Source organism: Sarcophilus harrisii, chromosome 4 (assembly GCF_902635505.1).
Source record: "Sarcophilus harrisii chromosome 4, mSarHar1.11, whole genome shotgun sequence".
NCBI lineage: Eukaryota > Metazoa > Chordata > Mammalia > Dasyuromorphia > Dasyuridae > Sarcophilus > Sarcophilus harrisii.
Genome location: NC_045429.1, coordinates 337246804 through 337265642, shown reverse-complemented (window position 1 = coordinate 337265642; position 18839 = coordinate 337246804). Strand labels below are relative to the sequence as shown.

At 40.5% G+C, this 18839-nt stretch overlaps 1 protein-coding gene across 2 annotated transcripts; it reads left to right on the top strand.

Moving 5' to 3' along the window:
- The first annotated feature begins 14 nt into the window (after window positions 1-14).
- P3H4 (prolyl 3-hydroxylase family member 4 (inactive)) lies at window positions 15-18586 on the top strand. 2 transcript variants are annotated; one of them, XM_031966269.1, is made up of 9 exons: window positions 15-89; window positions 694-1703; window positions 3046-3195; window positions 3356-3527; window positions 9970-10098; window positions 10581-10726; window positions 11181-11264; window positions 17336-17480; window positions 17853-18586. In XM_031966269.1, exons 2-9 carry the CDS (start codon window positions 1233-1235, stop codon window positions 17867-17869), a joined length of 1314 nt encoding a protein of 437 aa, XP_031822129.1. In that variant the 5' UTR covers window positions 15-89; window positions 694-1232; the 3' UTR covers window positions 17870-18586. The 2 variants fall into 2 exon arrangements, with proteins under 2 accessions (XP_031822129.1, XP_031822128.1); XM_031966268.1 differs by lacking the exon at window positions 15-89 and having other exon boundaries at window positions 156-1703.
- The last annotated feature ends 253 nt before the right edge of the window (window positions 18587-18839 follow it).

The following is an 18839-nucleotide window of genomic DNA, read 5'->3' as shown; positions in this document are numbered from 1 at the left end:
GGGGGAGCTGGGGATGGGGGTGGAGAGAGGCCAGAGGGAAAAAACGCAGCGAGCACCTCTCCATCCCGTCTGCCCCGCCCCCCAGGGGGGTAAGGTTTTTTTTTTTTGCGGGGGGAGGTAACATCCGGAGAGAGCTGAGGGAAGGGGCTTCGGGGGGGAAAGGAAAAAGTTGGAACAACTTCTTAGAAAAACTTTCAGCTTCTTTTTTCCCCAGCGCTGCCACTGGGTCCTAGCGCCCGGCTGAGGGCTTGATCCTCGAGTAGGTCCCTTTCTCCTTCCCCAAATTGGGATGGGAGAATGGGAGTGGGATAGTGAAGCTGAGCGAACCTTCCGAGCCCATACTGGGCTTCCCACTAGAGTCCAAGAAGGTTCCTGAGTAGGCACCGTCCACACTGCGTGCTCAGCCACTGGTCTCTAAGAGCTAACAAGACTTCTCGGTTCCCAGGACCCTGGAGAAATGGGGGTGGAAATATGGGCTGGGGTCCCTCTTCTGCCGGGAGACTTTCCGGAATAGTAGAGACTGGTGGAGGTGGAGCAGAGACAGGACTACAGATAAGGGAAGCACCGGTTAAGCGACTATTATGTGCCAGGCACTGTGCTAAACTGGTTACAAATATTATCTCCTTTAATGGGGTGACCTGAAACCACAGGATTAAATAGTATTAAATTCCCGCTCTCCCTCCGCCCCGACAGTCTGGTCATCTGGAAACATGGTGAAGTGGACGGTGCGTGTGGAGAGAACGACGGGCTTGGAGACGGTCCTCTTCTCAATTTCCCGATCAGAAAGAGTGGAGGAGATTGAGGGCTCCACATGTAGAAAGCCTGGGCCACTCCCTTGCAGCCAGACAGTTCAGAGCTAGGGTGTCCTCCCTAAAGCCAGACTTCTAGGCAGCTTTGTTCTCCCCAGTGGAGTTGAAGGTATTGTAAGGGGTGCTGGGAATTTGGTGGCGTTTAGACCATTGCTTCTTGCTGGCTCCCCAAGGACAAATTCCTGGGGATATTTTCCATTTCCTCTTTGGGGAGTCTCCAACGAGGCAACTTTCTATTCCCACTCTGTTCTAAGCCCTAGGACCCCCATCCAGTAAGACAGGCACTAAGACCCAGCTGGCTGCCCCTCTGCTCCTCCCTGACCAGTCCCCCAGATCCCCGCCCCTTTCCCCATCTGCCAACTCCTTCTTCAGCATCTGGAGGCCAGGGCCCTCAAGGAGCCAGTGGGACTCCGGGCTTGGGGCATGGGGCAGTCGTGGGGGCTTCTGCTTCTCCTGGTGGGCAGTGCCTGGGCACAATATGAGAAGTATAGTTTTCGGGGCTTTCCTCCTGAGGACCTCATGCCCCTAGGCTCAGCCTATGCCTATGCCCTGGAGCAGTATGAGGGTGAGAGCTGGAAGGAGAGCGCCCGCTACCTGGAGGCATCCCTGAGGCTGCACAGGCTACTTCAGGACAGTGAGGCCTTCTGCCATGCCAACTGCAGCAGTGCCAGGCCCTCTGGGGAGCACTCCCCAGCCTGGGGGACCCAAGAAGAGCTGCAGGAAGAGTGGGGCCGAGAGCTCTGGTTCTTTGGGCAGGTGTTGGAGCGGGCAGCCTGCCTGAGGCGGTGCAAACGGACACTGCCAGCCTTCCAGGTACCTTACCCTCCTCGGCAACTGCTCAAGGACTTTCAGAGTCGGCTGCCTTATCAATATCTTCATTATGCCCTATTCAAGGTATGTGTCTTCCTTCCCATTTTCCCCTATTCCCTGTTCCTGCCCTCTCTCAAAACATCTCTAACTTCTAGAATCGCTAGTTCTTCTCAATTTCTTGGCCTCCAGCTCCTACCTGTCTTTCCTCAGTATTTTTCTATTTCTGTTCCTCTCTTTTGAGTGTTATGCCAGTCTCTAATCCTCTGTCTCCAGCATCCCCTCACCTTCTGTCTTTTCCCCTCTACTTCCTCCCATTTATAATGCTTCACCATCCCTGCATGCTTCCCTCCTCCCCGTGAAGAGTTAATTCAATTCCATAAACATTTATCAAGTGCCTACTATAGGCCATTCACGAGGACTCATTCCTCCAGCATCCCTCAATCCCTTTTTCTCTTTCTTTGATATCTCCCTGGTTCCCATTTCTCTCTTGTATTGATCCTATTACTCTTGCTTCTGTTCTCTCCCAACCTTTGCCTCTCTTCTCCCGTGTGCCCTCATCTTTCTTTTCTTCTCACCTGGACTATTACAGCAGTCTCTTAACTGGTCTCTTTATTTCAAAGATCTCCCCTTTTTAGTGATCTATAAAGAACCCCAAAAGAACCAAAATGATAAATCTGATCCTGTCATCATTCTTGTTTAAAAAGCTCTCGTGGTTCCCTATGGTATCTAAGATAAAATGTCACCTCTTTTGCTTGGTATTTAAAATCCTTTCCGATCTGGCTTTCACCCACCTTTCCAGGCTTATTACATTTTACTTCCCTTTTTGGTTCAACCAAAATAATCTACTTGCTATTCCTAGTATAAACAACATTCCATCTTCCTTCCCTGTGCCTTTTGCCCAGCTTGACCTCTCTACCTGAAATTCACTTCCTCTTCATCTCCAATTTCTAGGATCACTAGCTCTATTCAGCGCTCAGGTCAAGTTCTATATCCCATAAGGGGCCTTTTCTTATCTTTATATGTGTACCTATTGTTTCCCTTTGATAGAATATAAACTTTTGAGGGCAGGACAATTCTAGTTTTGTCTTTCTGTTTCTAGGACTTAACAATATTTGATACATAGCAGATGCTTATTAAATGTATATGAATTGATTGACTTCTTCCCCTACCTATTTCCTCTCCCTCAGTTCCCTCCAGCCCCTGTCTTTGGCCATTAGTGCATCTTCTCCCCATTCTGATCCTTTTACCATTCTCCCCCCCTCCCCGCCCCCACAATATCTCCAGTCTCCCTCTCCTAAGTCTAGAAGGTCTGTGATGAGATTTGTGTTGTTTTGAGATTACAAGAACCTCTCCTTCCTGATTTGTCCCCAAGAATTTGAATGATCCCTCTATTCTGATCCTTTGTTCCTCCCCCCTTTCTATCTAGTCTAACCAGCTAGAGAAAGCAGTGGCTGCTGCCTACACCTTCTTGCAAAGGAATCCCAAGCATGAGATGACCACCAAGTACCTTAACTACTACAGGGGACTCCTGGATGTGGATGAGTACCTCACAGACCTGGAGGCTCACCCCTATGAGGTGGGAACCTGCTGGGGGAGGGAAGGACAGTGAAGAAATATAGAAAGTGGGTGAATTTGATGAAGAAAAAGGAAGGATTGAGAAGTAGTTTTGGAGTGGAGCCTCTCCATACTGTTCAAAGATTTGTCAGGTTTGATTCCTCTAATATCTCCTCTCCCAGGCAGTGTTCGTCCAGGCTGTGAAGCTCTACAATAGCGGTGATTTCCGTAGCAGTGTTGGGGATATGGAACGAGCTCTTGCTGAATATCTCACTGTCTTTGCCAATTGCCTGGCTGGTTGTGAGGGGGCCCATGAGCTCTCAGATTTCAAAGACTTCTATCCAGCAATTGCAGGTACCTTCCTACTGTCTTTTATTATCATTCTGCATTTCTTCAGGTTTTCTCCACTGAATCACTCTGTGAACTCCAATATCCCCAATGAAGGGTGCCCCTTAAACACTGTTCCACCTTAGACCTGCTAAAAACCACATCTCCACAAGAGATTCTCCTTCCTAACCTAGACTTCTTGATTTCAATTCAGTAAACACTCAATAACTGCCTACTGTTTGTAAGGCATCTTGCTAGGTACTAGGAATGAAAAGACCAAAAGGAAAAAAAAAAAGACACAGTACCTTCCTTGAGAAGTTTATAGTCTATTGGGAAAGAGAACAGAACATATATAAAATTAAGAAAATGCAAAGTATTATTCAATGGCCCCATAACCTTGTCAATGTTAGTACTCCTACCATAGGGGATTCTTAACCTGGTGTCTGTGAACTAGTGTTTTAAAATTTTTTTAATATTTTATTTTCCCCCAGGTAACATTTTTTTTATTATAATAACTTTTTATTGACAGAACCCATGCCAGGGTAATTTTTTACAACATTATCCCTTGCACTCACTTGTGTTCTGATTTTTCCCCTCTCTCCCTCCACCCCCTCCCCCAGATGGCAAGCAATCCTATACATGTTAAATATGTCAACAGTGTATCCTAGATACAATATATGTATGCAGAACCAAACAGTTCTCTTGTTGCACAGGGAGAATTGGATTCAGAAGGTATAAATAACCGGGGAAGAAAAACAAAAATGCAAACAGTTTACATTCATTTCCCAGTGTTCTTTCTTTGGGTGTAGCTGCTTCTGTCCATCATTGATCAGTTGAAACTGAGTTAGGTCTCTTTGTCAAAGAAATCCACTTCCATCAGAATACATCTTCATACAGTATCGTTGTTGAAGTATATAATGATCTCCTGGTTCTACTCATTTCACTTAGCATCAGTTCATGTAAATCTTTTCAATCCTCTCTGTATTCATCCTGCTGGTCATTTCTTACAGAACAATAATATTCCATAGCATTCATATACCACAATTTACCCAACCATTCTCTGATTGATGGGCATTCATTCATTTTCCAGTTTCTAGCCACTACAAACAGGGCTGCCACCAACATTTTGGCTCATACAGGTCCCTTTCCCTTCTTTAGTATCTCTTTGGGGTATAAGCCCAATAGTAGCACCCAGTTAACATTTTTAACCTTTTATTTTTTACAATTTGAGTTGTAATTTTTCTTCCATCCTCCCTCCTTTCCCTTATCATTGAGAAGGTAAACAATTGATAAAGATTATAGATAAGCAGTCCTATAAAACAATTTTCATATTAGTCATGTTATAAAAGAAAACACACACACAACAAAAACAACAAGAAATACAAAGAACGTAAAAAAAAAAACCCAAAAAAAACAACCCCAGTATGCTTTGAACTATGTAAAAAAAAAAACCCAAAAAAAACAACCCCAGTATGCTTTGAACTACATTCAGATTCTTTCAGTTCTTAGTGTACCTTCTCCCCATTCTGGAGGTAGATAGCATTTTTTCATCATGGGTCTTTTAGAATTGAATTCTAGCTTTTTATTGCTAAAAATAAATTATTCACAGTTGATCATTGTACAATATTTTATTACTATGTACAATGTTCTCTTGGTTCTTTTTACTTCTCTTTGCTTCAGTTCATATAAGTCTATCCAGGTTTTTTTCTGAGAGTATCATGCTCGATAGTATTCCATCACAATCAAATACCATAATGTGTCCAGCCATTCTCTAATTGATGAATGTCCCCTCAATTTTCCATTCTTTGCCACCACAAAAAGAGCTGGTATGCATTAATTTGTATTGTAAAAATATATTGATTTTTGTATTTTACTAGAATTATTTTTCTTTGTAATCCTATGCATTGTGTTTTGTGCATTTAAAAACATTCTTTGGAGAAGGGGGCCATAGCCTTTACCAGACTGACTGACAAAGCACCTACTCTATAACAGTGCAAATTGAAAAAATCACATGTGCCTTCCCATCTTGGTCCTAAGTATAAATTTGCCAAGTCAGTAAGTCATTAATTTGGTACTTCCTATGTGCTAAGCAATAAGGATACAAAGAAAGACAAAAAATAGTCCCTGCCTCAAGAAGTTCACCTTCTAATAGGGGAAACCATAAATAAATAGTTATCCTTTCCATATTGTGACTTTCCTCATTAAGACTTTATCTATTGTAGTTTTGATATATTATGGGTTGACCTAAGAAATTAAGTGGGAATTTTGGGGGAGTTTTGTAGAAGATGCAGATGACACTCAAAGACCAGCAGCCTAAACAGAAAAAAGTTTAGAAACTCAGAAATGCATAAAATATGTGTATAGTATTGTATAACATCAACATAGTTTATCTTTTTATACTATAATAATTTAAACTTCTGTGCTATGAAGGGAGAACCAAAACATTTATTTGGATGTTACAGATCAAAGGGGTGCCATGCCCCTAATCTCCATGATGTGGAAGGAATAACTGTAACTAGGTCCACAAAAGATATATACATAGTAGATGGAAAGTAACCAAAGAGAGAAAACAGTAACAGCTAGGGGAATGGAAAAACCTCCTGAAGAATTTGGGATTTAGACTCTTTCTGTCTCTGTCTCTCTTTGTCTCTCTCTTTCTCTGGAACTGAATCTTAAAGGAAATGAGGGAAATGGAGAAATGGTTAAGAAGGGAAAAACATTTCAGAGATGGGGGAGAGTCATTGAAAGCAGAACAATGTAGTTGGATTGTAGAGTTCATGATGGGAGTAAAGTGTAAGAACATTGGAAAGGTAGGAAGGAGCCAGATTATGATGGGCTTTGGTGATAAAGTAGCTCATATTTGATGACACTCTCAAGATTTCTCTGAAGAGAATTGGCTGTGAGATATGGGAGACTGGCATAGAACTGCCCAACATAACATGCCTGCATCAAAGAAGACACAGAAAGCATTGTGCTCTTTGAGCAAAGCAGAATTGCAGTAGCTCAAGTTGAGATACACAAATTTAGACAGCTTCACTCCAAATGTTCATATGGATTGTTTGTTCTTGACCTGTGACAGTTCATATTGGTTTGATCACTCACAATTAGACACTCTGTATCTTGATTCCAATATAGTGATATCATAATGGTCCTCTTTGAGAACAAAGGACATCAATTAACCAGTTCATATCCTAGAAGCAACTGCAGGTTAATGAATGGTGATATAAGGTGTGTGTGTGTGTGTGTGTGTGTGTGTGTGTGTGTAGTGGAAAATCACTTTTGCACATAAGTAGAGGACAGATTAGAGTGGGGAGATATAAAGCAAGGAGACCAATTAGGAAATTATTTTAGTAGTTCAGGTGTGAGGTGATGAAGATTTGAAATATGGTAATGTTTGTGTCAATAGAGGGAAGGGAATGTAAATGAAAGGTGCTGTTAAGGCATATTTGAGTATGTAGAATCAATAAGAATGATCAATCAAGGATGATACAGAACTTTTCACCCTGGGGGATTGGGAAGATGGTGCTATCTTTATAGTAAGTATGAAATATAGTATGGAATTTCATAAGCGGGAAGGGATTTGAGGGAAAGAGTGAATTCTCTTTTGTATATATTGGGAGTACTCAAATATTTCTAAAAGGCAGCTGAAGGTTCTGTACTGGAAATTAGGAGAGAGATGAGAATATAGTTCTGGGAATCATCTATGTAGAGATATGAAGCTATGAAAGCTGATGAAGTCACCAATTGATATAGTATTGAAGGAGAAAAGGGTCCAGGGCAGGGCATTTGGGGACATCTATAATTAGTGGGCATGACATGGGACAGGAGAGCCAGAATAGTCACATGTAAATCAACACAGGAAAGGATATTCAGTAGAAGAAGGCAAACAATGGTGTCAAATGTTGCAGAGAGATTAAGAAATATATGAGGAAACAAAGAAATCATAAAAAAAGAAAAGACCTACATGTGCAAAAAAAAATTGTAGCAGCCCTTTTTGTGGTGGCAAGGAACTGGAAACTGAGTGGATGTCCATTCAGTTGGGGAACAGCTAATTAAGTTGTGATTATATTAATGAAATGAAATATCCTTGTTTTAAAAGAAATGATTAGCAGGATGATTTCAGAGAGGCTTGGAAACACTTGTATGAACTGATGCTAAGTGAAATGAGCAGAACCAGGAGATCATTGTACATGACAAGAAGATTATACGATGATCAATTCTGATGGACTTGGCTCTTTTGAACAATGAAGCAATTCAGGCCAATTCCAATAGATTTGTGATGGAGAGAGCCATCTGCATCCAGAGAGAGGTCTATGGGGACTGAATGTGGATCACAATATAGTATTTTCATCTTTTTTGTGGTTGGTTGTTTGCTTTTTTTCCCCTTTCTTATTTTTTTCCTTTTTGATCTGATTTTTTTTGTGCACCATGATAAATGTGAAAATATATTTCGAAGAATTGCACATATTTAACCATTATTGGATTATTTGCTGTCTAGGTGAGGGGAATGGAGGAAGAAAAATTTGGAATACAAAGTTTTGTTAGGGTGAATGTTGAAAGCTATCTTTGCATGTATTTTGAAAATAAACTATTATTAAAAATTTTTAAATGCAATAAGTATTTGTGAACTATTAAAAAAGGAAATGGGAGAAAAGGTCATTAGATTTGGAAATTAAGAATTTATTAGTAACTTGAGAAAGCAGTTTCAGCTAAATGATAAGGTTGGAATTCAGTTGGGAAAGGATGTAGAAATGAGCCAGAAGAAAGGAAATGGAGGTGTTTAGTATAGAAGAATTTTCAAGGAGGCAAACTGAAAAGGAGAAGAAATACAGGACAGTAGTTAGCAGGGATGGTAGGAACAAGTAAAGGTTTTGTTGTTTTTGAAGGATGAGGAAGTATGTTTGTAGGAGGAGGTAGTAAATAAGAAGAGATGGATAATAAGAGGGAAAATGGGGCCATATACTAAAGATGAAATGGGATGATATCAAGGATGCATGTAGAGAGGTTGGCCTTGGAAAGAACAGAATATTCTCTTCCTCTGAGTCGGGTATGAAGAAAGGGATAGATATCAAGAGAAGAGATCTAAGTGATGTGAGATGAGGAGGGAACTTTTGATGAATGATCTCAATATTGGAGATGCTAGTGGAACACAAGGTCTCCCTCTTATCACATGACCAGCCTTTCTTTTTTCTTTACCATTCATTTATTCAGTGACATCTTTGGTGACTTGGATATGCAGCATTGCAAAATATTTTCTAGGGAGAGAAAATGTAGGAAGTGACATGGGAACTTTCTCAGGAATGAGCACTATCCTTTATGATTCCATTTGAGATTCCTTATAACTCCCTCAGATTCCTTAGGCCCCTAGTTCTTTCCCCAGGGTTCTTATTGGATGCTATAATCCAAAGGATAGGAATAATCTTTTTTTTTTTAAAAAAATTCAATAGTATTTTATTTTTCCAATTACATAAAGATAGTTTTCAACATTCATTTTTGTAAGATTTTGAGTTCCAATTTTTTTCTCCTTCCCTCCCTTAGCTCCCCCTTCCCACAATAGCAAGCAATCTGATATAAGTTATACATGTATAATCATTTAAACATATTTCCATATTAGTCATTTTGTGAAAGGAAAAATGAGAAGAGGGAAAAACCATGAGAAAGAAAAGGCAAACAAACAAAAAGTTGGAAAAGTAGTATACTTTGATCTGTGTTTAGTTTCTACTAATCTCTCTCTCCATGTGGATGGCATTTTCTATCCCAAGTCTTTTGGAATTATCTTAGATCAAAGTATTGTTGAGAAGACTCAAGTCTCTCATAGTTGATCATCATATAATCTTGCTATTACTGTGTACAATGTTCAGGTTTGGTTAACTTCAGTCAGCATCAATTCATTTAAGTCTTTCTAGACTTTTCTGCTATCAGATCTCTTATAGAACAGTAATATTCCATAACATTTATATACCATAAGTTATTTAGCCATTCTCCAACTGATGGACATCCACTCACTTTCTAGTTTCTTGCCACTACAAAAAGGGCTGCCACGAACTTTTTTTGCACATGTGGATCCCTTCCCCCCCCCCTTTTTTTCTTTGGAATACAGACCCAGTAGTGACATTGCTGAATCAAAGGGTATGCACAGAGGCAGTTAGGTGGTGCAGTGGATAGAGCACCAACCCTGAAGTCAGGAGGACCTGAGTTCAAATCTAGCGTCAGACACTTAACACTTCCTGGCTGTGTAACCCTGGGCAAGTTACTAAACCCCAATTGCCTCAGCCAAAAAGAAAAAAAAAAGGGTATGCATAATTGATAGCCCTTTGGGCATAGTTCTAAATTGTTCTCCAGAATGACTGGATCAGTTCACAACTCCAATGCGTTAGTGAGTTGGGATTTAGTCTAAGGTTGGGGCAGGTTAGAGATGATAATTGTTTCATTTCTCCATCTCCTATCCCCATCTTCTCCCATCTTCCAGACCGTTTTGCAGAATCTCTGCAGTGCAAAGTGGACTGTGAGACCAATTTAACCCCCAATGTGGGTGGCTACTTTGTGGACAAATTCGTGGCTACCATGTATCATTACCTTCAGTTTGCTTACTACAAATGTAAGTCTTTCCATGGGGAAATAAGGAAAGGATGGGAAAGATAGTTGCAAGTAATTGATGTTGGAGAATTGGGGACCACATAGAAGAGGGGAATGATGGGAAAGGAGGAGAATGCAAGTATTTGAGAATGGGAATTGGGGTCTGTAAAGAGATAGCAGGACATGAGGAGAACTGGGAAGATCTTGCTCAGGAACAGAGCAAGAACAGTTTGGGGGACATTCAGGGGAGGACCAAGGCAACCAGAGAAGGATGAAAGAAGGGAGGCTGAATGTTGGAAAGGCAGGAAGAATATCTAGGAAGGGAAAGTAAAGTCACTGATGAAGGGTGAGGAGAAAGCCAGGGAAGGAATTCCTGGAAGATAGAAGCAGAAAGGGAGGGAGGAAATAAGATGAAAGAGATGAATAATGGGGAAAGGAAGGAGGGAGATCATTCCCAACACACTGTGGGGATGGCTCCCTCTTAATGTATCTTTGTTTTTCCAGTGAATGATGTTCGACAGGCTGCCCGAAGTGTAGCCAGCTACATGCTTTTTGACCCTGCAGACAGCGTAATGCAGCAGAACCTGGTGTACTACCGATTTCACCGAGAGCGATGGGGCCTGCAGGAGGAGGACTTCCAGCCCCGAGAGGTGGGGCTTACTTATGAGTTACTCTCGGGTTATATTTTATTTTGTTTTAAAAGAACAAATCCTGACTTCAGGGCTCTTCATTACCATCCCTGCTGAGGTTGAACCATGTTCCCTTGGGTCCTTTCAGTCTTAACCCCCTGGAGATGGGAAAGCTATGCTAAGGTCAAGATCAAGCTAACCTGCTTGCACACTTCATCTCTACGGTACCTAAGAGTTCTGTCCCAAGTCCCCTTCTCTTGTGGGCCCCAGAATTAGCCTTCTCGCTGCTCTCCTGAATCTTCGAGTCTCATCAGTCTGTAGGTAACAGCTCCCTGAAATATAATAAATGTGGGCTTTGTAGGAGGCAGCAAGCAAAGACATGCAGCCCCAACCAGTAGTTAGCTGGAGTGAGGTTGCTAGTATAAATGATGTATAAATCTATAATCCTGTGCTCCATTCACCTTTCTCACCCCAGGAAGCAATGCTGTACCATAACCAGACCACAGAACTCCGGGAACTGCTAGATTTTGCTCGATTATATTTGCAATCAGATGATGAGGTGAGTGCTCTGCTTCTTCCTGACTCTGAAGGATGCATGGGTAAGTGTGTGTGTATTCCTGTGAGGTACTGTTCATAAATTCTGCTGCATTTTAGAAGAAACTGCCTCTAGGAAGAGATATAATGATGATTCTATAAGATCATAGAATTTAGAGCTGGAAACGGTAGAAATTAATTAATCCAATTTCTTCATTTCATATAGGCTTTATTAGAGAAATAATTATTAAATTACTAATTATTGAGGAAATCCAGGTTTTTTTCCCTTCCTAGAACCTCATTCTCTGCTAGACTAAGCCAGCATCTAGAGGACATTGCTGAGATTAGATTAACTTTCTCCTCAATTTTGTTCAGACCCCACCCAAGTGGGGAAGCCCATTGTGGTCTACTTCAGTTTGAATTTGTCCAGATTGCCCAGGATTGGGGGTAGTTTGTAAGTAAAGGACAATCAAAATCACATCCTTGGAACCTCCCATTAGAATAGATCCACTTCTCATTATATATTCTCTCATTACTTTTTTTTTTTTTTTCTGAGACAATTGGGGTTAAGTGACTTGCCCAGGATCACACAGCTAGGAAGCATTAAGTGTCTGAGATCAGATTTGAACTCAGGTCCTCCTGACTTCAGGGTTGGTGCTCTATCCACTGCACCACCTAGCTGCCCCTCTCATTACTTATTAACCAACTGATTGCCAACTTCAGGAACACCCACTCTACAAACCTCCCTGCAGCCTCTCCCTACAGCCCATCCTCTCTGCCTTTTCAAACACTCAGTGTTTTCATGTGATCCCAGATTTACTTTATTTAAGAGAAGAGCAGCCTGGGAAATGATTTCCCACTAAGTGACCTGACAAATTTACTCACTTGGACTTTAAAACTTTTAAATTAAATTAATTTTATTAGACAAAAAATGTTTTCTCCCTCCTACTTTCTTCTCCCCCACTCCACCAAGTAGGGAAAAAAAATCCTTTTAAAAAATATGTAGAGTCAAGCAAGATAAATTTCCACAGTGGGCATGTTCAAAAAATTTATGACTCAATTTATACTCTGATTCCATTGTCTCTCTGTTAGGAGGAGGGTAGAATGCTTCATTATAGGTTCCATGGAATTGTGGTTGGTCATTGCCTTGATTGGAGATCTCAATTCTACAAAGTTGTTTATCTTTACAATATGTTGTTATAGTATAAATTGTTCTCCAGGTTCAGCTTCCTTCACTCTGCATCAGTTCAGACAAGTCTCATGTTACTTTGAAAGTATAAAACTTAAGATGCTATTCCTTGAAAGAAAATTCATAGTTTAAAAAAGGACCCTAGATCAAAGGATATGAACAGACAATTTTCAGATGATGAAATTGAAACTATTTCTACTCATATGAAAAGGTGTTCTAAATCATTATTGATCAGAGAAATGAAAATTAAGACAACTCTGAGATACCACTACACACTTGTCAGATCGGCTAAGATGACAGGAAAAGATAATGACGAATATTGGAGGGGATGTGAGAAAACTGGGACACTGATACATTGTTGGTGGAATTGTGAACAGATCCAACCATTCTGAAGAACAATTTGGAACTATGCTCAAAAAGTTATCAAATTGTGCATACCCTTTGATCCAGCAGTTACTTCTGGGCTTACATCCCAAAGAGATCTTAAAGAAGGGAAAGGGACCTGTATGTGCAAAAATATTTATGGCAGCCCTTTTTGTAGTGGCCAGAAACTGGAAATTGAATGGATGCCCATCAATTGGAGATTGGCTGAGTAAATTGTGGTATATGAATATTATGGAATATTATTGTTCTGTAAGAAATGATCAGCAGGATGAATACAGAGAGGCTTGGAGAGACTTACATGAACTGATGTGAAGTGAAATGAGCAAAACCAGGAGATCATTATACACTTCAACAACAATACTATATGAGGATCAATTCTGGTGGAAGTAGCTATCTTTGGCAATGAGAGGATACAAATAAATTCCAATTGATCAGTGATAAACAGAACCAGCTACACCCAGAGAAAGAACACTGGGAAAGAATGAGGACTGCTTGCATTTTTGTTTTTCTTCTTAGATTATTTTTACCTTTCTAAATCTGATTTTTCTTGTGCAATAAGAGAACTGTATGGATCTGTACATATATACTGTATTTAAGATATACTTTAACATGTTTAACATGTGTGAGACTGCCTGTCATCAAAGGGAGGGGATAGAGGGAAGGAAGGGAAAAGCTGGAACAGAAGTATTTGCAAGGATTAATGGTGAAAAATTATCTATGCATATATTCTGTCAAAAAAGGACCCTAAAAAGTGAGACTTCTTTATTAATAATGTTGGAATTTAGGTCTATGTGGGAGTACTTTTAGAGGCTCTCTTGCCATCCTTGACCATCCCATGGGCCTGAATGAGAGAGAGAGCCCTGATCAAATGGTATTTTATTCCAATAGCTAGTAAACTAGCAACTCTTTCCTTCTTAATGCTGGTGATTTTGCTTAGGCTTTCCAATCTTTCATCTTCCTTCATATCAACCTTGCTATTTCCCTATTCCCTCTGACTTCTTCTGTTGGACATTTCATCCTTGATCTTTTCCTCTGGATCTTTCCATTTTCTCAAATACACAGAAACCTGACTCCCCCAGAAGACACTATGTCCCTCGTCATCCTTTCCAGTACTGACTGAATATGCATTTTCTCATGGTCTTCCCTTTTCTCCCTCTGAGGGAACAGGTGGAGAAGTAGGCAACATTCCTTGCTTCTCACTAGCACTTTCAGACTCTCTCCCTGCTGACATCACACAACTTCTCTTTTGAGGATTATTCTATCTAGAGATATCACCCTTTAAAAATCTGAGTACTCATTATCTAACAATTCCCAGGTCATTCTCTCTCCCTCCTTTCTCAAGGAAATCAATACCTAATTCACAGTCTTCTGTGCCTTAATGCCTGCTTGTACATTTGGGATGCCGTAGACTATTAGTTCATAAGTCTTTTTTTAATTTTCATGACCTGTGCTTTCACTCCCCTTCAGCCACACTCAGAGATGGTCACACTGTTCATCTTGTGATTGCCCAATATGTTCTTTCTCTATTATACAGAATTATGAAATTCTACTGTCTCATTATGGTTTATTTTCCTACTCTAGCAATCAGGCTTCCATCTTCACCACTTAAGAGAAATTCTCCAAGGTTACAAATAATTTCTTTTTCATTCTGTTCTGTGTTTTTATTTTTATGTGTATTTCTTGTAGACATGTAAATTGTTGGGTTTTAAAAAATCCATTCTAACATTTTCATTTTATTGCATTATTTCATCCATTTTGATATGAGACTATGACTGTTTCCCCTCATTTTTGGTATTTTTTTTCTGTTATCTCAAATTTTTTTTATTTCCATAATTATTTTTGGTTTTCAAATCTATCACTTTCTCTTCTGAAGTCTCTTCTTTGAAGAAAATATTGTCTTCTAAGACTTGCATTCTTGGTTTTTTTGAAAGTTTTTTGAGAGCTCTTATTTCTAGTCTAACTTCCAATATCTTCTTTTAACAATTGTACCTTTTTTTTTTTGGAACTATTTTGAAACATCTTGCTGCTCCTCCTTGCTCTTTATATAAGTCCACAGGATTCTCTTTTTCAGAGACTATTTTGGTTCATTGGCCCTTTAGCATATAATATTTGTTCTTTTTTGGTCTCTGAATTTTTACTCATTTTTTCTTTCTGTTTATGCGATTCTGTTAGTTTATGTGTTTGTGAACTAGGTTTTTAATTAGTCTTTCTCTTTTAAACTTCTGGTCTTTCAGCCTTACTCTTGTATGTCACTTATCTCTAGTTTTTCCTTTCATTCTTTGGTTTCCCCTCCTTTCCCCTACTACACAGATACTCTAACACTGAATTTTCACAGCCTCTTCATGCTGAAGAATATAAAGGCAATCCAGGCTCTAGCTAGAGAAAACTCCTGGGAGAGAGGACTGGCCCAGCTGGATTTTCAGTCCCTTTCCTTCAGGTAGGGAAGCTCTTTCTCCTCTAGTTGTTTGTGCTACAGAGCATCAACACCCACATCCTTTACCTCCTCCCTATTTGCTTTTCCTTTCCTTTGTATGGTAGAGAATAAATGTCTACAGTCTCTTATGAGACTCACTTTTGTGAGTGGGTGGAAGTATTCAAGTTGAGTCCCTCCTATTGAGGGACTGGGCAGAGACCCCAACTGCTGAAGCACAAGCTTATAATAAGATTTCCTGTGCTGTCTGAATCCTGTGAATAAAGTGGGTTAGAGCAATAGGGACACCAAATAGAAACCCTAACGCTTCAAATTCTAATATTATTTCATGGTTTTTATTTTTGTTTTTTATTCTGTGCAGTACATATTGTCTTTTTGCCTTTGGGATTCAGCTTTGCTTACTTTAAATCCATAATTCCTTTTTTATGAGGTTTTTTGAATGGCAGAGGTTTGTGGAAAACAACTTCTCTGTAATCTTGCAATCATGTGAGCTAAGGTTCTCTTAAGTGCTAAACCTGATGGCTTTTTCTCATTCTTTATTCTTCTCAAACCCTCTGCAGCTGACACTGAAATGCCCTTTTCTTTTGGATACTTTCTCCTCCCTGGGTTTTTGTAATGTAATTCCCATCTGGTTCCCTGCATACCTATTGGACTTGTTCTTTTAACTCTCCTCTGCCTCTCTCCCAGGAGGAACTCACCATTTTTGGAGGTAGCCTGTTCCATTTTTGGAAAGCTCTAATTATTAGGAAGCTTTTTCTGATATAAATTCTCCTCTTTGCAGCTTCCATTCCATGTTCCTGGTTTTGTTCTCTGAGGCCAAGCAGAAAAGGTCTAATTCCTCTTTGACATGGGATATAAAGAGCAGACTAATTCCATTAGTATTAGGAACTATCCAATAAGGAAATCCTTTTTTCCAAAGTAGATTGGCACCTTTTCTGCAATTTACAACCTTACCAATTTTTCCCAGCACTATGGCTGACTTGCCCAAAGTACTAGAGCCAGTATATCAGATTTACAACTTGAACCCAAACTGTCAGAAACCCTGCAGTATCACTTTATGACAGCCTTTCAAGTACTAAAAGGCAACTTTCATGTCTTCTTCCTACTGTCTCCTCATTAAATGTGTCCCTTCACTATCTGATTCCAGCCTCCCTTTGTACCTTGCTGCTCCTTTACTAACTCTAAATTCCAGTCAAACTGGCTTACTTGCTGTTCCTCTAACTCAGCATTCTCTCTAGACCCAGAACCATCTCTTTGCCTTATGTCTCTGCCTCTTAATTCCTTGGCTTCCTTAGTTTTTGTGCTATCTTCTAAGGAAAGTCTTTCCAGGTCCCTTAATTGTCTGTACTTATTACTTCTTCTTTCCTCAGATTATCACGTATATACCTATATATTTACCTATTGATGTCCAAAGGTAAAATGTAAGGTCCTCGAGGACAGGAACTTTTGTTTTCTTTCTTGTACTTCTGGCACTTATCCCAGTGCCAATAATGCTTATCGGTTTGGATTAGATTAGGAAGTTTTCTGGGACTTCTTGAACCATATCAGATGGATCCAGGCTACTCCTGGATCCTTGGACTGAGAAGGACCTGGGTGATGGTGGTGGTGGTAAAGAGGGAATATATTGTAGAGGAAAGAGTACTTGCTGTCATATCTAATGGCATATTGGCAAATATTTAACAATTTTTCTCTGAAATGCTTATGTTTAAGTTCTAAGTTTGATGTATTACCATTTTCTTCACCTCTTTCTTAAGTTTAGACAATCAACGAAACAGTAAATAAAACCTTCATTTGTAGCATTTGCTTATGCTGAAAATTTAACAATTGCCTCTCCAGATAGATCTGGGTCCAGCAAACCACTATTATAACACAGATTGAATCCTAGCTTTGCTGTTTATGACTTTTGTCATTTCATGTCTTTGGACTTCAATTTCCTAATCTGTAAAATTCAGTGGTTAGATTTGAATGTCCTTTCTAATTTCAAGGTCTGTGATCCCATGTTGGGGGAAATGATGCTGCCCTGGGGCCCTTTAATTAGACATGACCATTTAGCTTCCTCATTCCCCTTCCTTTTATCTGTGGGCCAGTGTAGATGGAGCTAGAGGAGACAGAACTACCATTGGAGTCAGAACCACCACCATCAGATGCAGAGTTTGAAGGAGACGGTGACTATGAAGAAGGCATCTATGCAGATTGGTGGCAAGAGCCCAATGCCAAGGGTGATGAGGCAGAAGCTGGTCAGTACCTGGGAGAGGGTTGGGGTCTGTGTGGGGAACGAGTAGGTTGGGATGGGATGTATGTGTAATAGAGATTAGACAATGTAAAGAAATTCCCAAAAGAAGTGGGTGGGACTCAGTGGGTCAGAGGGAGACAAAATAGCTGCCTCCCTAGAGAGTACCTAGTATGAGAAAAACTTGTTTGGGTTTTGGGTGAAGATTCTGCTTCTAGACAGGGGAAGTCTTGAGATAATCTTTCCACCAAATGTTTACTCATTACTCTATGCTTATTGGGTTGCCCCTTTCCTTTGAGACCAATCCTGATGTGGAACCATTAGTTGGAGCTTTCAGGGGTAAGGAAGACTAACCCTGATTTTTCTTTTTTCCATTCAGAGCCTGAGCAAGCATGAGATGAATCTGCTGTAGGGAGCACTCCAAATGACCAGGGCCCTTCTACCTCCGAGGAAGCAGCAGCAGCCACAACAACAAATATTTATTAAAAATTCATGATGAACAGAACTGGCATTCCCCTTCTGCCTCCACCGCACTCTCCAAACCTTAGGGGCTCCACCCCTCCAGGTCTTCAATTTTTCATTCTTCATCTCTTCTCTCTAGTTCCAATGGAGCCAGGGCTACATGTATTGTCCAAGGGGGACGGGAGAGAACTTCCCCACTCTACTTTGGTTTCTCCTGTCCTCCTCTGTCCCAAGTCCCTGGACTCAGGAACCCGAGATTCTTAGCAATGAAGCTATGGATGGAAGCACTTGCAACCCTTGGATGATGCCTTAAAGTGGACTTTGACAAGTGTTGGAGACAAGAAGAACAGCCTACTGTAGTGGAAAAGAGCACTGGAATAAGAGTTGGGAAGTCTGAGTTCAAATCCTGGCTGTCTCACTAATTAGCTGGGTGAACTTTAGGCAGTCACTTCCCTTCTCTGGAACTTAATTTTCTTATCTGAAGAATAAGGGTGTTGGATTGGATGACAGTCCTATGGAGGGTCTGTGTCCTGTGAGAAGGAGGAGGAGGATTGATATAAATGTGCTGGTTTAAAATTCTCAAGGATGTGTCCATTTCCTCTTGTCCAGTCTTGGGAATGGGGGTGTACTGCTGATTATCTGGGATAGGGAGAGATCTGAGAACATTTGGTTTTGAAACAGTATAGCAAGAATCTAGAACTAGAGAACTGGAAACAGCTCCTGTCCAGACCCTGCCTTGCTGAATCTCAACCCTCTGAATGAAGATGGCTGGAAGGAGCCAAGAGGACCAGGGGTCACATCTCATTTTTGGGAGCTGCAGGGAAAAAGAAGAGTCTTTATTTTTGAAACAGAAAATTGGGACCTGTTTCCCTGTTTTAGACTTGCCTCAGACTCAGGATGGAGA